The following is an 18,411-nucleotide window of genomic DNA, read 5'->3' as shown; positions in this document are numbered from 1 at the left end:
TGGAAAATATGGCCTTGGTGATAGAAGTAATGCCAGGGATCGAATGATAGAATTTTGCAAGACCAATGACATCTTCATTGTAAATACCTTCTTTCACCAACATAAACGACAACTATACACATGGACTTCGCCAGGTGGAACATACAGGAATCAAATCGACTATATCTGGAAAGAGAGGATGGAAAAGCCCAGTACATCAGTCAGAACAAGGCCAGGGGCCGACTGTGGAAAAGACTACCAATTGCTCATATTCAAGTTCAAGCTGAAACTGAAGAAAATTTGAGCGAATCCACAGGAGCCAAAATATGACCTTCAGTATATCCCACCTGAATTTAGAGACCATCTCAAGAATAGATTTGACGCCCAGAACACTAGTGACCCAAGACCAGATGAGTTGTGAAATGACATCAAGGACCTCATACATGAAGAAAGCAAGAGGTCATTGAAAAGACAGGAAAGAAAGAAAAGACCAAGATGGATGTCCGAGGAGACTCTGAAACTTGCTCAAGAACTTCAAGAAGCTAAAGTAAAAGGAGGAAATGATGAAGTAGAAGAACTGAACAGACGAATTTCAAAGGGCGTCTCGAGAAGACAAAGTATTATAATGACATGCGCAAACAGCTGGGGATGGAAAACCAAAAGGGAAGAACACGCTCAGCATTTCTCAAGCTGAAAGAACTGAGGAAAAAATTCAGACCTAGAGTTGCAATAGTGAAGGAGTCTGTGGGGAAAATATTAAATGACACAGGAAGCATCAAAAGAAGATGGAGGGAATACTGAGTCATTACGCCAAAAAGAATTAGTTGGTGTCCAGCATTTCAAAAGGTAGCATATGGTCAGGAACCGATGGTACTGAAGGAAGAAGTCCAAGCTGCACTGAAGGCATTGGCAAAAAACAAGTCTCCAGGAATTGACAGAATATCAATTGAGATGTTTCAACAAACGGATGCAGCGCTGGAGGTGCTCGCTTGTCTATGCCAAGAAATATGGAAGACATCTTTCTGGCCAACTGACTGGAAGAGATCCATATTTATGCCTAGTCCCAAGAAAGGTGAGCCAACCGAATGTGGAAATTATAGAACAATACCATTAATATCACACCCAAACAAAATTTTGCTGAAGATCGTTCAAAAACGGCTGCAGCAGTTTATCACCAGGGAACTGCCAGAAATTGAGGCCGGTTTCAGAAGAAGATGTGGAACGAGAGATATCATTGCTTATGTCAGATGGATGCTGGCTGAAAGCAGAGAATACCAGAAGGATGTTTACCTGTGTTTTATTGACTATGCAAAGGCATTCAACTGTGGGGATCATAACAAATTATGGATGACATTGTGAGGAATGGGAATTCCAGAACACTTAATTATGCTCCTGAGGAACCTTTGCATAGATCAAGAGGCAATTCGGACAGAACAAGGGGATACCGATTGGTTTAAAGTGAGGAAAGGTGTGCATCATGGTTGTATCCTTTCACGATACCTATTCAATCTGTATGCTGAGCAAATAATCTGAGAAGCTGGACTATATGAAGAAGAACAGGGCATCAGGATTGGAGGAAGACTCATTAACAACCTGCGTTATGCGGATGACACGACCTTTCTTGCTGAAAGTGAAGAGGAGTTGAAGCACTTACTAATGAAGATCAGAGACCACAGCCTTCAGTATGGATTGCACCTCAACATAAAGAGAACAAAAATCCTCACAACCGGACCAATAAGCAACATCATGATAAATGGAGAAAAGATTGAAGTTGTCAAGGATTTCATTTTCCTGGGATCCACAATCAACATCCATGGAAGCAGCAATCAAGAAATCAAAAGACGCATTGCATTGGGTAAATCTGTCGCAAAGAACCTCTTTAAAGTGTTGAAGAGCAAAGATGTCACCCTGAAGACTAAAGTGCGCCTGACCCAAGTCATGGCATTTTCAATCGCATCATATGCATATGAAAGCTGGACAATGAATAAGGAAGGCCAAAAAAGAATTGACAACTTTGAATTGTGGTGTTGGTGGAGGATACTGAATATACCATGGACTGCCAAAAGAACAAACAAACCTGTCTTGGAAGAAGTGCAACCAGAATGCTTCTTAGAAAGAAGCAAGGGTGGCGAGACTGCGTCTTACATACTTTGGACATGTTGTCAGGGGATCAGTCCCTGGAGAAGGACATCATGCTTGGCAAAGTATAGGGTCAGTAGAAAAGAGGAAGACCCTCAACGAGGTGGATTGACACAATGGCTGCAGCAGTGAGCTTGAGCATAACGATTGTAAGGATGGTGCAGGACCGGGCATTGTTTCGTTCTGTTGTGCATAGGGTCGCTATGAGTCGACACCCACTTGACAGCACCTAACAACAATAATAACGATGTACTCCTAGTTGCTCTCTCCCTAATGAGACAGCACACTCCTCCTCTCCACCCTGTATTCCTAGTGTCCGTTCAGCTAGCTCCTGTCGCCCTCTGCCTTCTCCTCTCGCCTCCAACAGGAGCTGTCCGCATAGTCTCATGTGTCTACTTGAGCCAGGAAGCTCAGTCCTCACCAGTATCATTTTCTTTCTTTTAGTCCACTGTAATCCCTGTCTAAAGAGTTGACTTGGGGAATTGTTCCAGTCTTGGGCTAACAGAAGGTCCAGGGACCATGACCTCTGCAGTCCCTCTAGTCTCAGTCAGACCATTAAGTTTGGTCTTGTGACGAGAATTTGAGGTCTGCATCCCACAGTTCTCCTGCTCCATCAGGGATTCTCTGTTGTGTTCCCTATCAGGGCAGTCATTGGTTATAGCAGGCACCATCTAGTTCTTCAGGTTTTAGGTTTATGTAGTCCTGACTTATGTGGCCCTTTCTGTCTCTTCGGCTCATAATCACCTTGTGTCTTTGGTGTTCTTCAGATACTTATTTCTTTTTCACTATTTTATATCTTCTTTTTGCCAAGGTATATAAAAACAACCTTTTTCCAGAATTGTTTGGTTTCGAACATGCATTTATTAGATACTTTACATCATAAGTCTAATCTCTACTCTGTCTCAGAGCTATCTTTGCTAAACTCAGAATCTGAACATTGCTCCAGTTTCAAGGTTTAGGTTTAAAAGGATAGTCATAAAATGTAGTGCTAATATTACTCACTGTAAATAATCAATTTACCCTTGTCAAATTTTGCTAGTTTGTGTCAGTTTCTTTCAAGAGAAGCCTTTGTTATATACCTTTATCACTTGTACTGAATTGTTCTTAGTGTGGAAATTATTGTCAGGTACAGAGTTTTTAGTTTTTGGTCTCAGTGTTATCATAATACTGGGGTGGGTGAGTTCCAGAGTCAGACCTGTGTTTGAATCCTGGCTCTTCTGTTTATCAACTGTGCTGCTTTGGGCAGATTACTTCACCTTTGTAACCCTTCATTTTCTCATCAGTAAAGATAATCTTCGTACCTTTATACCTGTACTGTAGGATTGTTTCTGGTCAGAATATAAGACTCTTAACTCAGTGTCTGGCACATTAAAGAATAACTTTGATTTCTGTTCTTAGGAAATATAAACTAATTTTTAGATTAGGAGTCTTGGTTATAAGCAACAAAAACCATCTCTGGCTAAGTAAAATAAAGGAGGATATGCTGGAAGCCCCCAGGGTAGCCCACAACATTGAAGGAGGAATTGAGTGTTCTGGCCTCAGGAAGGACAGGGATGAGCACATCTCAGGGATCTGGATAGCAGGACACAGTGGACAGTCTCTTCAGGGTACAACTCTCATAGTGCTCTGATCCAGCTCAGCGTACAATCCAAGTTTCTGGGAGTGGGACTGGCATTCTGAACTTGGGTGGCAGGGCATCTTTGTTGTCAGTTTGAGAGTCCCATCCAGACTGATGGAAAGGAAGGCTGAGTGAGATGAAGCTAGGAGTAGTAGCAGCAGGTGCAGACTGGCCAGAGGGTTGATACTGGTGTCAGTGGAACACGTTGCTAGGAGGAGGTCATGGTCACAGACACTAAGCAAAAAAGATTTTTGGGCTCATCTTTCAATTGTTTCTTGCTGAGGTCCCTTCATTAACAGTAGAAAAACTTTTTCCGAAAGAGGAAAAGGCAGGGTCTTTTAGAATTTTCCTCATTTGTGGCTTGTGTTTAAATTATTTTTAGCTTGTGTGTGCAGCAAATGAATAATAGGGACTTTTGGACAGTAGTGATACAAATAGCTGAGGGAAATTCTTTGACCATGAATGTGGTTAACTTTGTGTTTGTATTTAAGGAACTTAAACAGAATCGAAGTCAGGATATTGATGTCCATCAGCATGAAATGTCAGTATTGCAGAATGCACATCAACAGAAATTGACAGAAATAACTCGTCGGCATCGAGAAGAATTAAGTGATTATGAAGAACGAATTGAAGAACTTGAAAATCTGATACAGCAAGGTTATTAATTTTATTAGTGGTCTTAGCATATTAGATGACATAATTAAATGATAAATCTAGCACTCTAAGACCAGTACATGGCTGCAAACATGGACTGTTTTACAGACTGTATAAATTTATTTTTTTATTTTTATAAATGACCAGCTCTGCTAGCCTGCCAACAAGTGGTAATGGCAACCGCTCTTTACAAGATTCTGCAACAGTGGAAAGGTCATTTTGCCTCTGTTATAAATAGTTATAATTCATAGATTTCTGCATATTTTTTGGTGATAATAGTTTAGTAGTAAATGATTAGAGACATTTTCATTTTCTTTCAAACTCAGATACATAGGCTTTTTAGTAGTTCATCCAAATAATATCTTCCCTCAACTTTTTATTTAAAAATGCTTAGTTTATCATGAAGTCCCTGGATGGTGCAAATGGTTAACACAGTTGAATGCTCACCAGAAGGTTGGAGCTTCAAGTCTTCCCAGAGGTGCCTCGGAAGAAAGGCCTGGCAGTCTGCTTCCCAAAAAATTAGCCATTGAAAACCCCACAGAGCACAGCTCTACTCTGACACACATAGGGTCACGAGTCGGAATCGACTTGACGGCAACTGGTTTTAGCTTATTACAGTAATTTAATGTTTCTTTTTAAGCTTTTCGAGTTCTGAAGTCTGTTAAGCCTCTTAGTTGTACATAGCAAGCTGTTTATCTCTTGATACTTGACATTTGATCCATTGTATTTTATGTTTTTTAGGTGGCTCAGGAATTGGAGTAACCGATCACTCTAAAATTCATGAGATGCAAAAGACCATTCAAGTTCTACAAACTGAAAAAGTAGAGTCTACCAAAAAAATGGAAGAACTTGAGAATAGAGTAAAAGACATAAATACAAAATTGTCTTCTGTGGAAAGTGACAGAGATGTTTTAAGGAGAGAACAAGAGCTGCTAAATGTGGAAAAGAGACAAATAATTGAAGAATGCGAAAGCTTGAAACTAGAGTGTAGTAAATTGCAGTCTGATGCTGTGAAGCAGAGTGTCACAGTGACAGAAGGGGAAAGAATTGTTCCGCAGGCTACATCAGCGGAGGAAGAAGTGTTCAGACTACAACAAGCGTTGTCTGGTATAAAATGTTTGGAACTCATTTCAGATTGGTGTTTCATTGCATACTAGTTGTTTTTAGAGGCAGAATGGCCTGTGAAATAAGCAGTTGAATAACTGAGTCCTTCGTGGAAATGCAGCATTAATGGAAATGACTCTGTGGAGTTTGAGTAGGGTTGCTTTGGATTCAGTGCAATAGTCAGTAGGTCGCAAATGTGCTTTGTCTACTAACAGGGTTAAGCATTGGCTAGATATCTCAACTTCCTTTCCTTATTTAAATTTTTATGTGGAACTAGTTGATTTATGGGGTCATGTAGATTTCTGAGAAATGTTTATGTACCTAGACATTTTTGGGAGGAGATAACGCATCTGTTTCTGTTAATCTATAGAACTGAACACTTTCTGTGACTCACCAGGGCCCGGACTCACCGGTTAGGGACTGGAACCTTCTTTAATAATCTGTGTTGTCTTTGGAAATTAAACCAAAAACCAAACCAAACCCATTGCCGTTGAGTTGATTCCGACACACAGCAACCCTGTAGGGCAGAGTCGAGCTGCCCTATGGGGTCTCCAAGGAGTAGCCGGTGGATTTGAACTGCTGACTTTTTGGTTAGCTGCCGAGTTCCTAACTGCTGTGCCCCAAGGGCCCCCTTTGGGAAGTGTCCATAGCTCGCCTGTGTTTACAGGGTTGCTATGAGTTGGAGTTGACCTGACAGCCACGGATTTTATATCTAAGCGAAGGCTTGAGTGATAAGAGCCTTGGGTCTTCCACCGTTTGCCACGCTCAAGGTGATATTTAGTTTACTAGACCAGGGTTCTGTGCTATCAGAATAATTAGATGAAATATACCAAACTCCAGTGTCCACTCATGCCAGGAAACATAACGGGAGCTCTTCAGATAAAGGGATGCCTTCTGTCTTGTTCTTTGTCATTTTCTCACAATACAAACTCTTGCCTTATGAACTCTTTGATTTTTGCTCTGGAAATTTCCAGCCCTTATGTCCTTGTGAACTCTTACATCTGTATCCCTCACCTAGGTATTTATTATGGATGGCCGGCTCTCTTTGCATCATATGGGTGTTCAAACTGAAGTTATGGTCAAAGAAAAGTCACCATGTCCTCCTCCTCCTCTCTCTATCTTGATGATTGACAGCATTTACCAGCCACCCAGAACAGAAAGCTACAGGTCATCTCCTAGCAGGTCCTGTAGGTTTCATCTCCTTAGCTTCTCCCTGGAGCAGTCATATTTCAAGATTGTATGCCAGAGGAGCTCTAGGGCTTTTCACAGGTGCCTTAGTCCTAGGAGCTGCCACACAGGCAAAGGGAAGGCTGTGCAGTGGGCTTCTGGACTGCGTTCTCTCTCGGCTTCAGTCAAAGCTGGGCTTTAAAAAACAACAAATAAATGAAGTTTGTTTGATTATTGTACATGTTGGGTGATCACCATGCATTTGTTTGCATAAAAACAAATGTATTGCCCTAGCCCTTGTCCCCTTCCCCACCTTTTTTTCCATTTCCGTTGCCATGGAATTATGCCAGCCACTTATAGTTTCCTTCTTGCCTGGATAAATATAGCACATCTGTTAATGGAGCATAATAGCATAGTGGTTAAGAACATGACTGGGTGGAATCCCGCTCCATCACTAATAGCTGACCTTGGGTAAGTTCATTAACATCTCTATAGCTCGGTTGTTTTTCTTCTCTAAGATCTGGGTACTACTACAACCTTCCTCATAGCTGTTGAATGAGGATTATATGAGTCACTAGCTGCAAAGTTCCCTTTAGAACAGTGTCTGGCACTGTAGCATAAAAGTGTTAGCTGTTGTGATTCTCTGGTCTCTTTCTTCAATTCCTGTTTCTCATTGTGTAGTCAGAATGATTTCTCAAAAATGCGAAGCACGTTACTCCCCTGCTTAGTACTTTTGTGGCTCTCCGTGGACCTCAAGATAAAAAGTCTAAACTTCTCAGTTGGACAGATAAAGTCCTTCTTCATCTGGTCCCGGTCTCTCTCTTCAGTTTCACTTCTTCCATTCTTTTTAACATTCTAGGCTTTAGTCATATTGAACTTTCTATAGCTCCTTAAACCAGCGATGATTTCTCTCTGCTCAGTTGCCTTTACTGCTCAGTTTCTGTCCGTGGAGTGAGTGTTTCTCTTTTCAGCTAACTCAGTGTATTGAGATTCAGCTCAGGCTTTACCTCTATGGAGAGGTACCTAACACTGCCACCTCCCAGGCCCCCACTCCCTTCCCTGGTCTAGATGAGGCATGTCCCCTTTTTGGCCTCTTAGCACCTTGTACTCCCAGTATCACGCTGTATCGTAATCGTGTTATTTGTATGTCTTCCCCTCTTAAGTTGTAGCCCCTTGAGAGCAAGGACTAAATTTTTCCATCTTGTCATCTAGCACCTGGCCTCATACTAAAAGTCAATTAACATTTCCTGAATGAATGTTGAATGAATTGCTTCAGCCAAAATCTTGGTATTCTGTTTTTATGTTTCTCTTCCAGAAATTCTTCACTTTATGGATTTGTCCATACTACCACATTGAATGGTCTTTTTTTTTTTCAGTTAGTCATGTCTAAATTATGTTTAGATATGACTATTATTGTGGTATAAATATGGATTTATTGTTTTTGAGTTTTTTCCTCCATTTTAGTCTATATACTATTTGTTGCTACCCAAACGAATCAACTCATTTTGAAACATAATTGTGGTTAGTATTTTTTTCTCTTTTAAATTGTGGTTAAAGTGAAAATTTACAATTCAAGTCAGTTTCTCATACAAAAACTTATTCACACATTATTATGTGACCCTAGTTGCTCTCCCTATAATGTGACAGCACACTCCTCGTCTCCACCATGTATTTCCCATGTCCATTCAACTAGCTCCTGCCCCTTTTTATCTTCTCATCTTGTCTCCTGACTGGAGCTGGCCGTTAAGTCTCATGTATCTACTTGAGCTAAGAAGCACACTCTTCACCAGTGTTATTTTAAGTCTTATAGTCCAGTCTAATCTTTGTCTGAAGAGTTGGCTTTGGGAATGGTTTTTGTTTGGGTTAACAAAGAGTCTGGGGGTCATGTCTTCTGGGATCCCTCCAGTCTCAGTCAGACCATTAAGCCTGGTCTTTTTACTGGAATTTGAGTTCTGTACACCACTTTTCTCCTTCTCAGTCAGGAACTCTCTGTTGTTTTCCCTGTCAGGGCAGTGATTGGTGGTAGCCGGGTAACATCTAGTTTTTCTGGTATCAAGCTGATGGAGTCTCTGGTTTATGTGGCCCTTTCTGTCTCTTGGGCTCATATTTTCTTTATATCTTTGGTGTTCTTCATTCTCTTTTGCTCCAGGTAGGTTGGGACCAGTTGATGCATCTTAGATGTCCCCTTGTTAGCTTTTAAGACCCCAGATGCCTCTCACCAAAGTGGGATGCAGAACATTTTCTTAATAAACTTTGTTATGCCAGTTGACCTAGATGTCTCCTGAAACCATGGTCCCCAGACCCCTACCCCTACTACTCTGTCCCTTGAAGTACTTGGTTGTATTCAGGAAACTTCTTTGCTTTCGGTTTAGTCCAGTTGTGCTGAATTCCTCTGTATTGTGTGTTGTCTTCCGCTTCACCTAAAACAATTCTTAACTACTATCTAGTTAGTGAATACCCTTCTCCCTCCCTCTACACCCTCACAACCATCAGAGAATTTCTTCTGTGTTTAAACCTTGTCTTGAGTTCTTACAATAGTGGTCTCATACAATATTTGACCTTTTGCCACTGACTAACTTCACTCAGCATAATGCCTTCCACATTCCTCCATGTTATGAAATGTGTCATGGATTCATCATTCTTTATCGTTGCGTAGCATTCCATTGTGTGACTATATCATAATTTGTTTATCCACTCATCCATTGATGGGCACCTAGGCTGTTTCCATCTTTTTGCTTTCATGAACAGTGCTGCAGTGAACATGGGTATTCATATATCCCTTCATGTGAGGGCTCTTATTTCTCTAGGATATATTCCAAGGAGTGGAATTGCTGGATTGGATGGTAGTTCTATTTCTAGCTTTTTAAGGAAGTGCCAAATCGATTTCCAAAGTGGTTGTACCATTTTATATTCCCACCAGTAGTGTATAAGTGTTCCAGTCTCTCCACAACCTCTCCAACATTTATTAGTTTGTGTTTTTTGTATTAATTCCAGCCTTCCTGGGATGAGATGGCATCTCATTGTAGTTTTGGTTTGCATTTCTCTAATGGCTAATGATCGTGAGCATTTCCTCATGTATCTGTTAGCTGCCTGAATGTCTTCTTTGGTGAAGTACCTGTTCATATCCTTTGCCCATTTTTTAATTGGGTTATTTGTTGTTGTTGAGGTTTTGCAGTATCTTATAGATTTTAGAGATTAGATGCTGATCGGATTTATCATACCAAAAACTTTTTCCCAGTCTGTAGGTGGTCTTTTTACTCCTTTCTGAAGTCTTTGGATGAGCATAGTGTTTGATTTTTAGGAGCTCCCAGTTATCTAGTTTCTCTTCTCCTAGTGTTGTCCCTATTTTTTCTTCCATGATCTTTATCATTCTAGATTTTATATTTAGGTTTTTGATCCATTTTGAGTTAGTTTTTGCTCATGGTGTGAGGTATGATTCTTTTTACATTTTTTTGTATGTGGATATCCAGTTATGCCAGCACCAGTTGTTAAAGAGACTGCCTTTTCCCCAAATAATGGGCTTTGGGCCTTCTTCAAGTATCAGCTGCTCATATGTGGATGAATTTATGTCTGGATTCTCAATTCTGTTCCATTGGTCTGTGTATCTGTTGTTGTACCAGTACCAGGCTGTTTTGACTACTGTTGTAGTATAGGTTCTAAAATCAGGTAGTGTGAAGCCTCCCGGTTTATTCTTCTTTTTCAGTAATGCTTTACTTATCTATGGCCTCCTCCCTTTCCATGTGAAGTTGGTGATTTGTTTCTTCGTCTAATTAAAAAATGCTGTTGGAATTTGGAACAGGATTGCATTTTATCTATAGATCGCTTTGGGTAGAATAGACATTTTTACAATGTTGAGTCTTCCTACGCATGAGCAAGGTATGTTTTTCCACTTTTTTAGGTCTCTTTTGGTTAATTGCGGTGGTGTCTTGTAGTTGTCTTTGTATAGGTCTTTTATATCTCTCGTTAGATTTGTTCTTAAGTATTTTATCTTCTTGGGGGCTATTGTAAATGGTATTGATTTGGTGATTTCCTCTTCGGTGTTCTCTTTGTTGGTGTGGAGGAATCCAACTGATTTTTTATGTTTATCTTGTATCCTCATACTTTGCTGAACTCTTCTGTTAGTTCCAGTAGTTTTCCTGTGGATTCTTTGGGGTTTTCTGTGTATAAAATTATATCATCTGCAAATAGAGATACTTCTACTTCTTCCTTACCAATTTGGATGCCCTTTATTTCCTTTTCTAGCCCAATTGCTCTGGCTAGGACCTCCAGCACAATGTTGAATAAGAGTGGTGATAAAGAGCATCCTTGTCTGGTTCCCGTTCTCAAGGGAATGCTTTCAGACTGTCCATTTAGGATGATGTTGGCTGTTGGCTTTGTATAAATGCCCTTTATTGTGTTGAGGAATTTTCCTTCTATTCCTATTTTGCTGAGAGTTTTTATCATGAAAGGATGTTGCACTTTGTCAAATGCCTTTTCTGCATCAACTGATAAGATCATGTGGTTCTCGTCTTTTGTTTTATTTATGTGGTTGATTACCTTGATTGTTTTTCTAACATTGAACCATCCCTGCATACTTGGTATGAATCCCACTTGGCCATGGTGAATTACTTTTTTGATATGTCGTTGAATTCTGTTGGCTAGAATTTTGTTGAGGATTTTTGCTTCTAAGTTTATGAGGGATGTGGTCTATAATTTTTTTATTGTGTTATCTTTACCTGGTTTTGGTATCAGGGTTATGCTGGCTTCATAGAATGAGTTTGGGCATATTCCATCCTTTTCTGTGCTCTGAAACACCTTTAGTAGTAGTGGTATTAACTCTTCTGTGAAAGTCTGGTAGAATTTTCTAGTGAAGCCATCAGGGCCAGGGCTTCTTTTTGTTGGGAGTTTAATTACCTTTTCAATCTCTTCTTTTGTTACAGCTTTTTTTAGTTTTTCTACCTCTGTTTGTGTTACTTTAGGTAGGTAGTGTGTTTCTAGAAATTTGTCCATTTCCTTTAGGTTTTCAAATTTGTTACAGTTTCTCATAGTATTCTGTTATGATTCTTTTCAGTTGGGTCTGTTGTGATATCGCCCATTTCATTTCTTATTCAGGTTATTCGCTTCCTCTCGTGTTATTCTTTTGTCAGATTGGCCAGTAGTTTATCAATTTTGTTGATCTTTTCAAAGAACCAGCTTTTTTGGTCTTGTTAACTCTGTCAGTTGTTTTCTATTATCAGTTTAATTCTGCTCTAATTTTTATTATTTGTTTTCGACTAGTGCCCAAGGACTTCTTTTGCTGCTCTCTTTGTTAGAGTTGTAGGGTTAATGCTTTGATTTTGGCCCTTTCTTCTTTTTGGATGTGTGCATTTATTGTTATAAATTGACCCCTGAACACTGCTTTTGCTATGTCCCAAAGGTTCTGTAGGATGTGTTTTCATTTTTGTTGGATTCTGTGAATTTCTTTATTCTGTCCTTAATTTTTTCTATAACCCAGTAGCTTCCATGTGTTTGATTTTTCTTCCTTACTTTTTCTGTTATTGATTTCTACTTTTTTGGCTTTATGGTCAGAAAAGATCCTTTGTAATTTTTTAACACTTTGGATTCTGTTAAGGCTTGCTCTAGGGCCTAATATGGTCTATTGTGGAGAGTGTTTGTTTTGTGTTGGAAAAGAAAGTGTACATGGCTGCTCTTGGGTGAAGTATTCTGTATATGTCTGTAAGGTCAAGTTGGTTAATTGTGACATTTAGATCTTCTGTGTCTTTATTGAGCTTCTCTTTGGATGTTCTGTCCTTCAGCAAAAGCAGTGTGTCGAAGTTTCCTACCATTATTGCATAGCTGTCTGTCTCTTCAGTGCGGTTAGAGTTTGTTTTATATATCTTGGAGCCCTGTCGTTGGGTGCATAAATATTTATTATCATTATGTCCTCCTGGTGTATTGACCCTTTAATCATTATATAGTGTCCTTCCTTATCCTTTGTGGTAGATTTTACTTTAAAGTCCGTTTTGTCAGAAATTAATATTGCCACTCCTGCTCTTTTTTGATTGTTGTTTGCTTATTGATATATTTTTTCCATCTTTTGAATTTTAGTTTGTGTCTTTAAGTCTAAGGTTTGTCTTTTACAGGCAGCATATAGACAGATCGTGTTTTTTAATCCATTCTGCCACTCCTTGTCTCTTTATTGGTACATTTAGTCCATTTACATTCAGCATAATTATTGATAGGTATGAATTTAGGGTTGTCATTTTGATGTTATTGACTTTCTAGCTGGAGGACTCCCTTTAGTATTTCTTATAGTTTTGGTTTGGTTTTTGCAAATTCCCTAAACTTCTGTTTGTCTGGAAATGCCCTAATGTCACCTTCATGTTTGAGAGACAGTTTTGCTGGATATATAATTCTTGGCTGGCAGTTTTTTTCCTTCAAGGTTTTATATATGTCATCCATTGCCTTCTTGCCTGCATGGTTTCTGCTGAGTAGTCTGAGCTTAATCTTACTGACTAAGCTGCTTTGAAGAGGACTTTTTGTTCATCCCTAGCCACTCTTAAAATTCTCTCTTTATCTTTGGTTTTGGCAAGTTTGATTGTAATACAGCTTGGTGACTTTCTTTTGGGATCCACCTTGCGTGGGGTTCGATGAGCATCTTGGATAGATATCTTCTCATCTTTCACGATATCAGGGGAGTTTTCTGCCAACAAATCTTCACCAATTCTCTCTTTATTTTCTGTTATGCCCCCCTTTTCTGGTACTGCAGTCACTCATATTCCTCTCGATAGAGTCCCACATAATTCTTAGAGTTTCTTCCTTTTTGTAAATTCTTTTATCTGATTTTTCCTCAAATATGTTGGTGTCAAGTTCTTTGTCATCAGTCTCAGTAATTCTGACTTCTGTTGCCCCAATTCTGCCCCTGTGACTTTGTATTGAGTTGTCTAATTCTGAAATTTTATAGTTAATCTTCGGATTTCTGTTTGCTGTCTCTCTATGGATTCTTGCAGTCTGTTAAATTTGTCATTATGCTCTTGTCTAATCTGCCTAAGCTTCTCTGTTGTTTTGTCTGTGTGCTCCTTGGCTTGTTCTGCATTTTGCCTGATCTCCTTCTTGATCTCTTGGAGAGTTCTGTATATTAATCTTCTGTATTCTGCCTCCGGTAATTCCAGGAAGTTCTCTTCATATGGAAGATTTCTTGAGTCTTTGTTTTGGGAGCTTGCTGAAGCCATCATGGTCTGTCTCTTTATGTAATTTGATATTGACTGTTGTCACCGATCCATCAATAGGTTATTGTATTTATTTTATGTTTGCTTACTGTGTCCTAGGTTCTTTTTGTTTTGTTTTGATAAGCCCAAACAGCCTGCTTGTGTGGGCTAGTTTGATTACTGGTGCCTTTGAAGCACTAATGTCCTGTCTCCTAGTGGTTAGAGCTGTTACTAGGTATGTGAGCCCAGGAGTCTGTTTACTTTTCTTGTATGGATTCAGCTCAGGTGTCCAGGTAGTCGGTCACTAAGTGTATGGTACAGGCTCTCCCCCACAGTCCTAGATGTGCAGGGGTGATGGGTGTAGGCACAGGTATCTGGCTACAGTAGGGGATCATGCACTGAGCAAGACAGGGGCCTGACAGCCGTCCCTGAGTGTCTGTGAGGAATGCATGTCCCTGGTCCCTAGAGCATGTAGGTGGGTGGGTTTTGCAGCTGGACGATGTGTACCCAATGCTGTTGCCTGTAAGCAATGGGAGGCACCACTTGTTCTTGGACCCATGTTGTGTGTGGCTAGGTGTCATGGGTGGAGCTACCAGTCCTCAGGTCCCTGATGTGGGTAGGTAAGGACCCTGCTTAATAGGCAGAGTGGAGCCAAATGTCACGAACCTGCTCCAGCTGTTGAAATGGGCCCACAGAGGTCTATGCAGAGGCGAAAGGCATTCAAAGTCCATGGACCTCTCATGCCTGTTCCTAGGCAAAGGAGCTAGCTATTTCTGCCCTGAGTCCCCAGTTTAGGGGAGCCGGCAGACTGTTTTTTCCTGTTTGTTAATTTTTCCCTCCCCAAGGCAGGGAGAATGGCACAGGGCGCATGACGGGTTGTACTTCCAGCCTAGGGGATGTGGCAGTCTCTAAAGCCGGCTCGGACCCAGTTCATAGTGGGAAGGGGGCAGGTAAATGGAAGAGAGGTTTTTCCCAAAGGGGTGTTTTTTGATCTGTGGCATAGGTTAGGTGCATGCACTTATCTTTTGCTGACTGAGTGCTGGTTTTCACTAATCCTGGAGGTGCGAGTAGACTTTCCGCCGTTCGTTCTCTCCTGATGTGGAAAACATGTCCTGAATGCCACTGCTTGCAGCCGATCCGGCCTTCAGGGTGCCGGTTCCTGCTGGGTCAGGTCCAGCAACTCCTCGCTGCTTCTGAACTGTCCCTCCCTCCCCTTGCTTCCTGATTCCTCAGCTTTGCCTTTGATGTTCAGGTCTACTAGATCATATGTAATTGATTCACTTTTTTTTTTTTTTAATCAAGGCGATAGCTTATGACTCACTCAGAATGCAATTCTAGTTCTTCATTAGTATACTATCCATAGAATTGAGTTTTAACTTGGTTTTTAACTTCCTTTCCTATTATGATTTCATTGATACGGTCAACATAGACTGTAACCGAAGTATTTTTCACTCAGAACTGTCAGTGCTTGCTGATTGTGTGTGCTTATTAATTGCTGAATCATTTTAACGGAATTTCATTTCTGATTTAACGTAGGTCATAACTGAGTTATTTTTAAAGATTTTTAATATCAAATAAATTCACTTATTGTTTTTACAGATGCCGAAAATGAAATAATGAGACTGAAAAGTTTAAACCAGGTAAACTCCTTTTAAGGGAGAAAGCTTTTGGCATTAGCTTACTGAAGATAGTATTACGATTTATCCCAGTTGCTTATTTTGTGCTTTCTACACATACATGCAAACTTGCCCTGGGAAGTTTCATCCGAGTAATTTTTTGTATGCTGATTAATTACAGACTTTTTGTATTGTATATCAATATAATTGTAAAAGGTTGCATAATTGAAAAATGAAGATATTTGAAAGATAAATTTGACACTTGCTATTTTTTTTTTTTTATGTATGTAGAAACAGTGGAAGCAGATCCTATTCTGAAGCAAGGAATGCATTTTGATTTCTCTTAAGGAATTGTTCCTTTTTTCTAATGAGTACAGATTATTTTATAAATGTATTTTATGTTTTTTCAAATATTGTAAATTCTAATATCTCTGAAAAGTGTTGACTGGCTTTAGATGGTCCAGCTTATAATTTTTAATGTATCACTAAAGAATATTGAGTAGAAATACACAGTTGTATAATGTGCTTGTTTTTTTGTAAATATGAAATTTTTATTACATACCTAAAAACACACTGTTTTCACATTTTTGTAGGATAACAGTCTCACTGAAGACAATCTGAAACTTCAGAAGTATGTCCAAGCTTTAGAAAAAGAGAATTCATTATTAAGTCAAGAAAAGGTGGGTGCTGTAAAAATGGGGGCAGAATTGAAATGCTTTGCATATTATAGATCACAGCTAAGGACCGACTGTATATCCGAATGGAGAATTTAGTTATTGAGAGTCCTGAGGATAGCTGATCTCATTGATGCTTGTCAGGGCATGCTGAAGAACTTGAGCAAGGTTCAGAGTATGAGAAGCTGACTACAGTTTATGTTTAGAGATAAGCCATATGGGCACACAAATATGAGCAGAACAGATACACTAAAGGCCCTGTTCTGGTTTCAGAAGAGGACCTGACAGCAGCCATGTCCACAGGTGGGTGGGGCAGTCTGGCGTGGCATACCTTACAGTAGCTGTTTACCCTGCCTGTATATGCCAGAATGTACACACTGTGGTAGGTTGGATTTTCTTAGTGGTGAGATGGAAAGATAATGTGGTTGGTAGCAAGGATGGAATAAGATACTATAAAGCAATGTTGGTATCCCATTGCTGTCAACTCATTTCCAACTCATAGCAACCCTATAGGACAGAGTAGAACTGCCCCATAGGGTTTCCAAGGAGCGGCTGGTGAATTTGAACTGCCGACCTTTTGGTTAGCAGCCAAGCTCTTAAGCACTATGCCACCAGGGAGGGCTCCAGTGTTGAAGTGGAGAGGAGTGTGTCTGTATTTGTACCACTTGGGAATAATTCCATGGCTATGGCAGGTGCTTAAATATAGGACAGTTGTAGGCTGATACTACTAAGTTAAAGACCAGTGTCACAACTCAGTGCAAATTCTTAATTTTTTTTCTTTTTTAAGTTAATACATAGGTTGAAAAAAAGTTAGTACAAGTATCCTTCACACCTGTGTTGCTTGGCCTCTTCCCCAGAGGCAGTCCCTGTTACCAATTTTTTGTATATTCTTCTAGACTGTACCTATACATATATGTAAATTGCTTTTTTAATAACCACAGTTGTCAGTGTACTGCTCATGCATACCTTACTTAACATGGTATCTTGGACATTGTTCCCTATTAGTAGATAGGCAGTGTTTCTCAAAGGGGGCACTGTTGGCATTTAGGCGGGAGAATTCTTAGTTGTATAGACTGTCCTAGGTGTTGTAGGATCCTTGCCCTCACCGTTTCTACCCACTAAATGCCAGTTGCATCTGCCAGTCATTTTAACAACCAAAACGCCCTCTTGCTTTTCCAGATTCCCCGAAGCAGTGCTCTTTTTACTGTGTTATATATATTTCCTATGTTCTGTTTCTGCTGCCACTGCAGTCAGCTCTTTCAGTTACTCTTTTCTCTAACTGGCCTAGGTGTAGTTTATAATTCATAGAACTCTCTGCATCTATCTGATAGGCCTGTAACCCACTCATGATTTTTTTGGATAGGGAGGGCACTCAAATGGGAACGTTTTTGTAGAAAGAAGTTGGAGTTAGAAGACACAAGTCTTTGCATCTTGAATAGGGGGGGATTACAGAAATGTTTTGTTTAAAGCTACAAATAAAATTGCATGTGAATGTTGAAGGCTGCAATTTGCTTTTTGAATTTTACACATCATTATTGAGGTATTGCTCAATAATGTTTCCAATAAAGAGCATTTACAATAGGATTCCCAAGTTAAATATATATATTTTTTAAATCTTTTGATGTCTTTTCTTCCAATTTACAGTTATGTGTTGCCTTTTTCCTCCTTTATTATTTAAGGAAGAACTGCAAATATCACTTTTAAAATTGAGCAATGAATATGAAGCAGTTAAAAGTACAGCTACAAGAGACATGAATCTGAATTCAGAATTAAATGATTTAAGACTTAATTTGGAGGCAAAAGAACAAGAACTCAATCAGACTATTGCTGAAAATACGATACTGGTAGCTGAGTTAGAAGAACTGGACAAACAAAACCAAGAAGCTACAAAGGTAACGCTATAGCAAAGACAGTGAGGTAGCATGAGTACTGTGACCAAAAATGATGGCTGCAATTTAATTTTGTGATTTAATTAATATTTTAGTTCATTGTTGCTCTAGTCACAAGGGTCGGCAAACTTATTCTGTAGACTGTTGGAGAGTAAAAATTTTAGGCTTTGTAGGCCTTATGGTCTCAGTTGCAACTATTCAGCTCTGTTGTTGTAATGTAAAAACAGCTGTAGATAAAATGTAGGCAAATGAGCATGGCTGAGTTTCAATAAAACTTTATTTGCAAAAACAAGTGATAAGGCCTGATTTGGCCCTAGAGTGTAGTTTGCTGACCCTTCTCTAGAGTTTAAACTAGGAAATAAACAACAGGTGTAGATCATTTATGTTCTTTGGTTTTATTTTTAC

The 18,411-nt window shown here is 39.6% G+C and overlaps 1 protein-coding gene across 2 annotated transcripts in view; it reads left to right on the top strand.

Annotated features, from left to right (window-relative positions):
- The window catches only part of TRIP11 (thyroid hormone receptor interactor 11), an 80,224-nt gene that overhangs the window by 19,371 nt on the left and 42,442 nt on the right, over positions 1–18,411 (top strand). For both annotated transcript variants that reach the window (XM_049899784.1, XM_049899783.1), the window contains exons 6-10: positions 4,228–4,393; positions 5,132–5,497; positions 15,427–15,467; positions 16,037–16,123; positions 17,797–18,009. In XM_049899784.1, coding sequence (XP_049755741.1) covers positions 4,228–4,393; positions 5,132–5,497; positions 15,427–15,467; positions 16,037–16,123; positions 17,797–18,009 — 873 coding nt within the window. The remainder of the gene's footprint in view (positions 1–4,227; positions 4,394–5,131; positions 5,498–15,426; positions 15,468–16,036; positions 16,124–17,796; positions 18,010–18,411) is intronic.

This window comes from Elephas maximus, chromosome 10 (assembly GCF_024166365.1).
Source record: "Elephas maximus indicus isolate mEleMax1 chromosome 10, mEleMax1 primary haplotype, whole genome shotgun sequence".
Lineage (NCBI taxonomy): Eukaryota > Metazoa > Chordata > Mammalia > Proboscidea > Elephantidae > Elephas > Elephas maximus.
The sequence above is the reverse complement of the archived record's forward strand: the minus strand, read 5'-3'. Positions and strand labels throughout refer to the sequence as shown.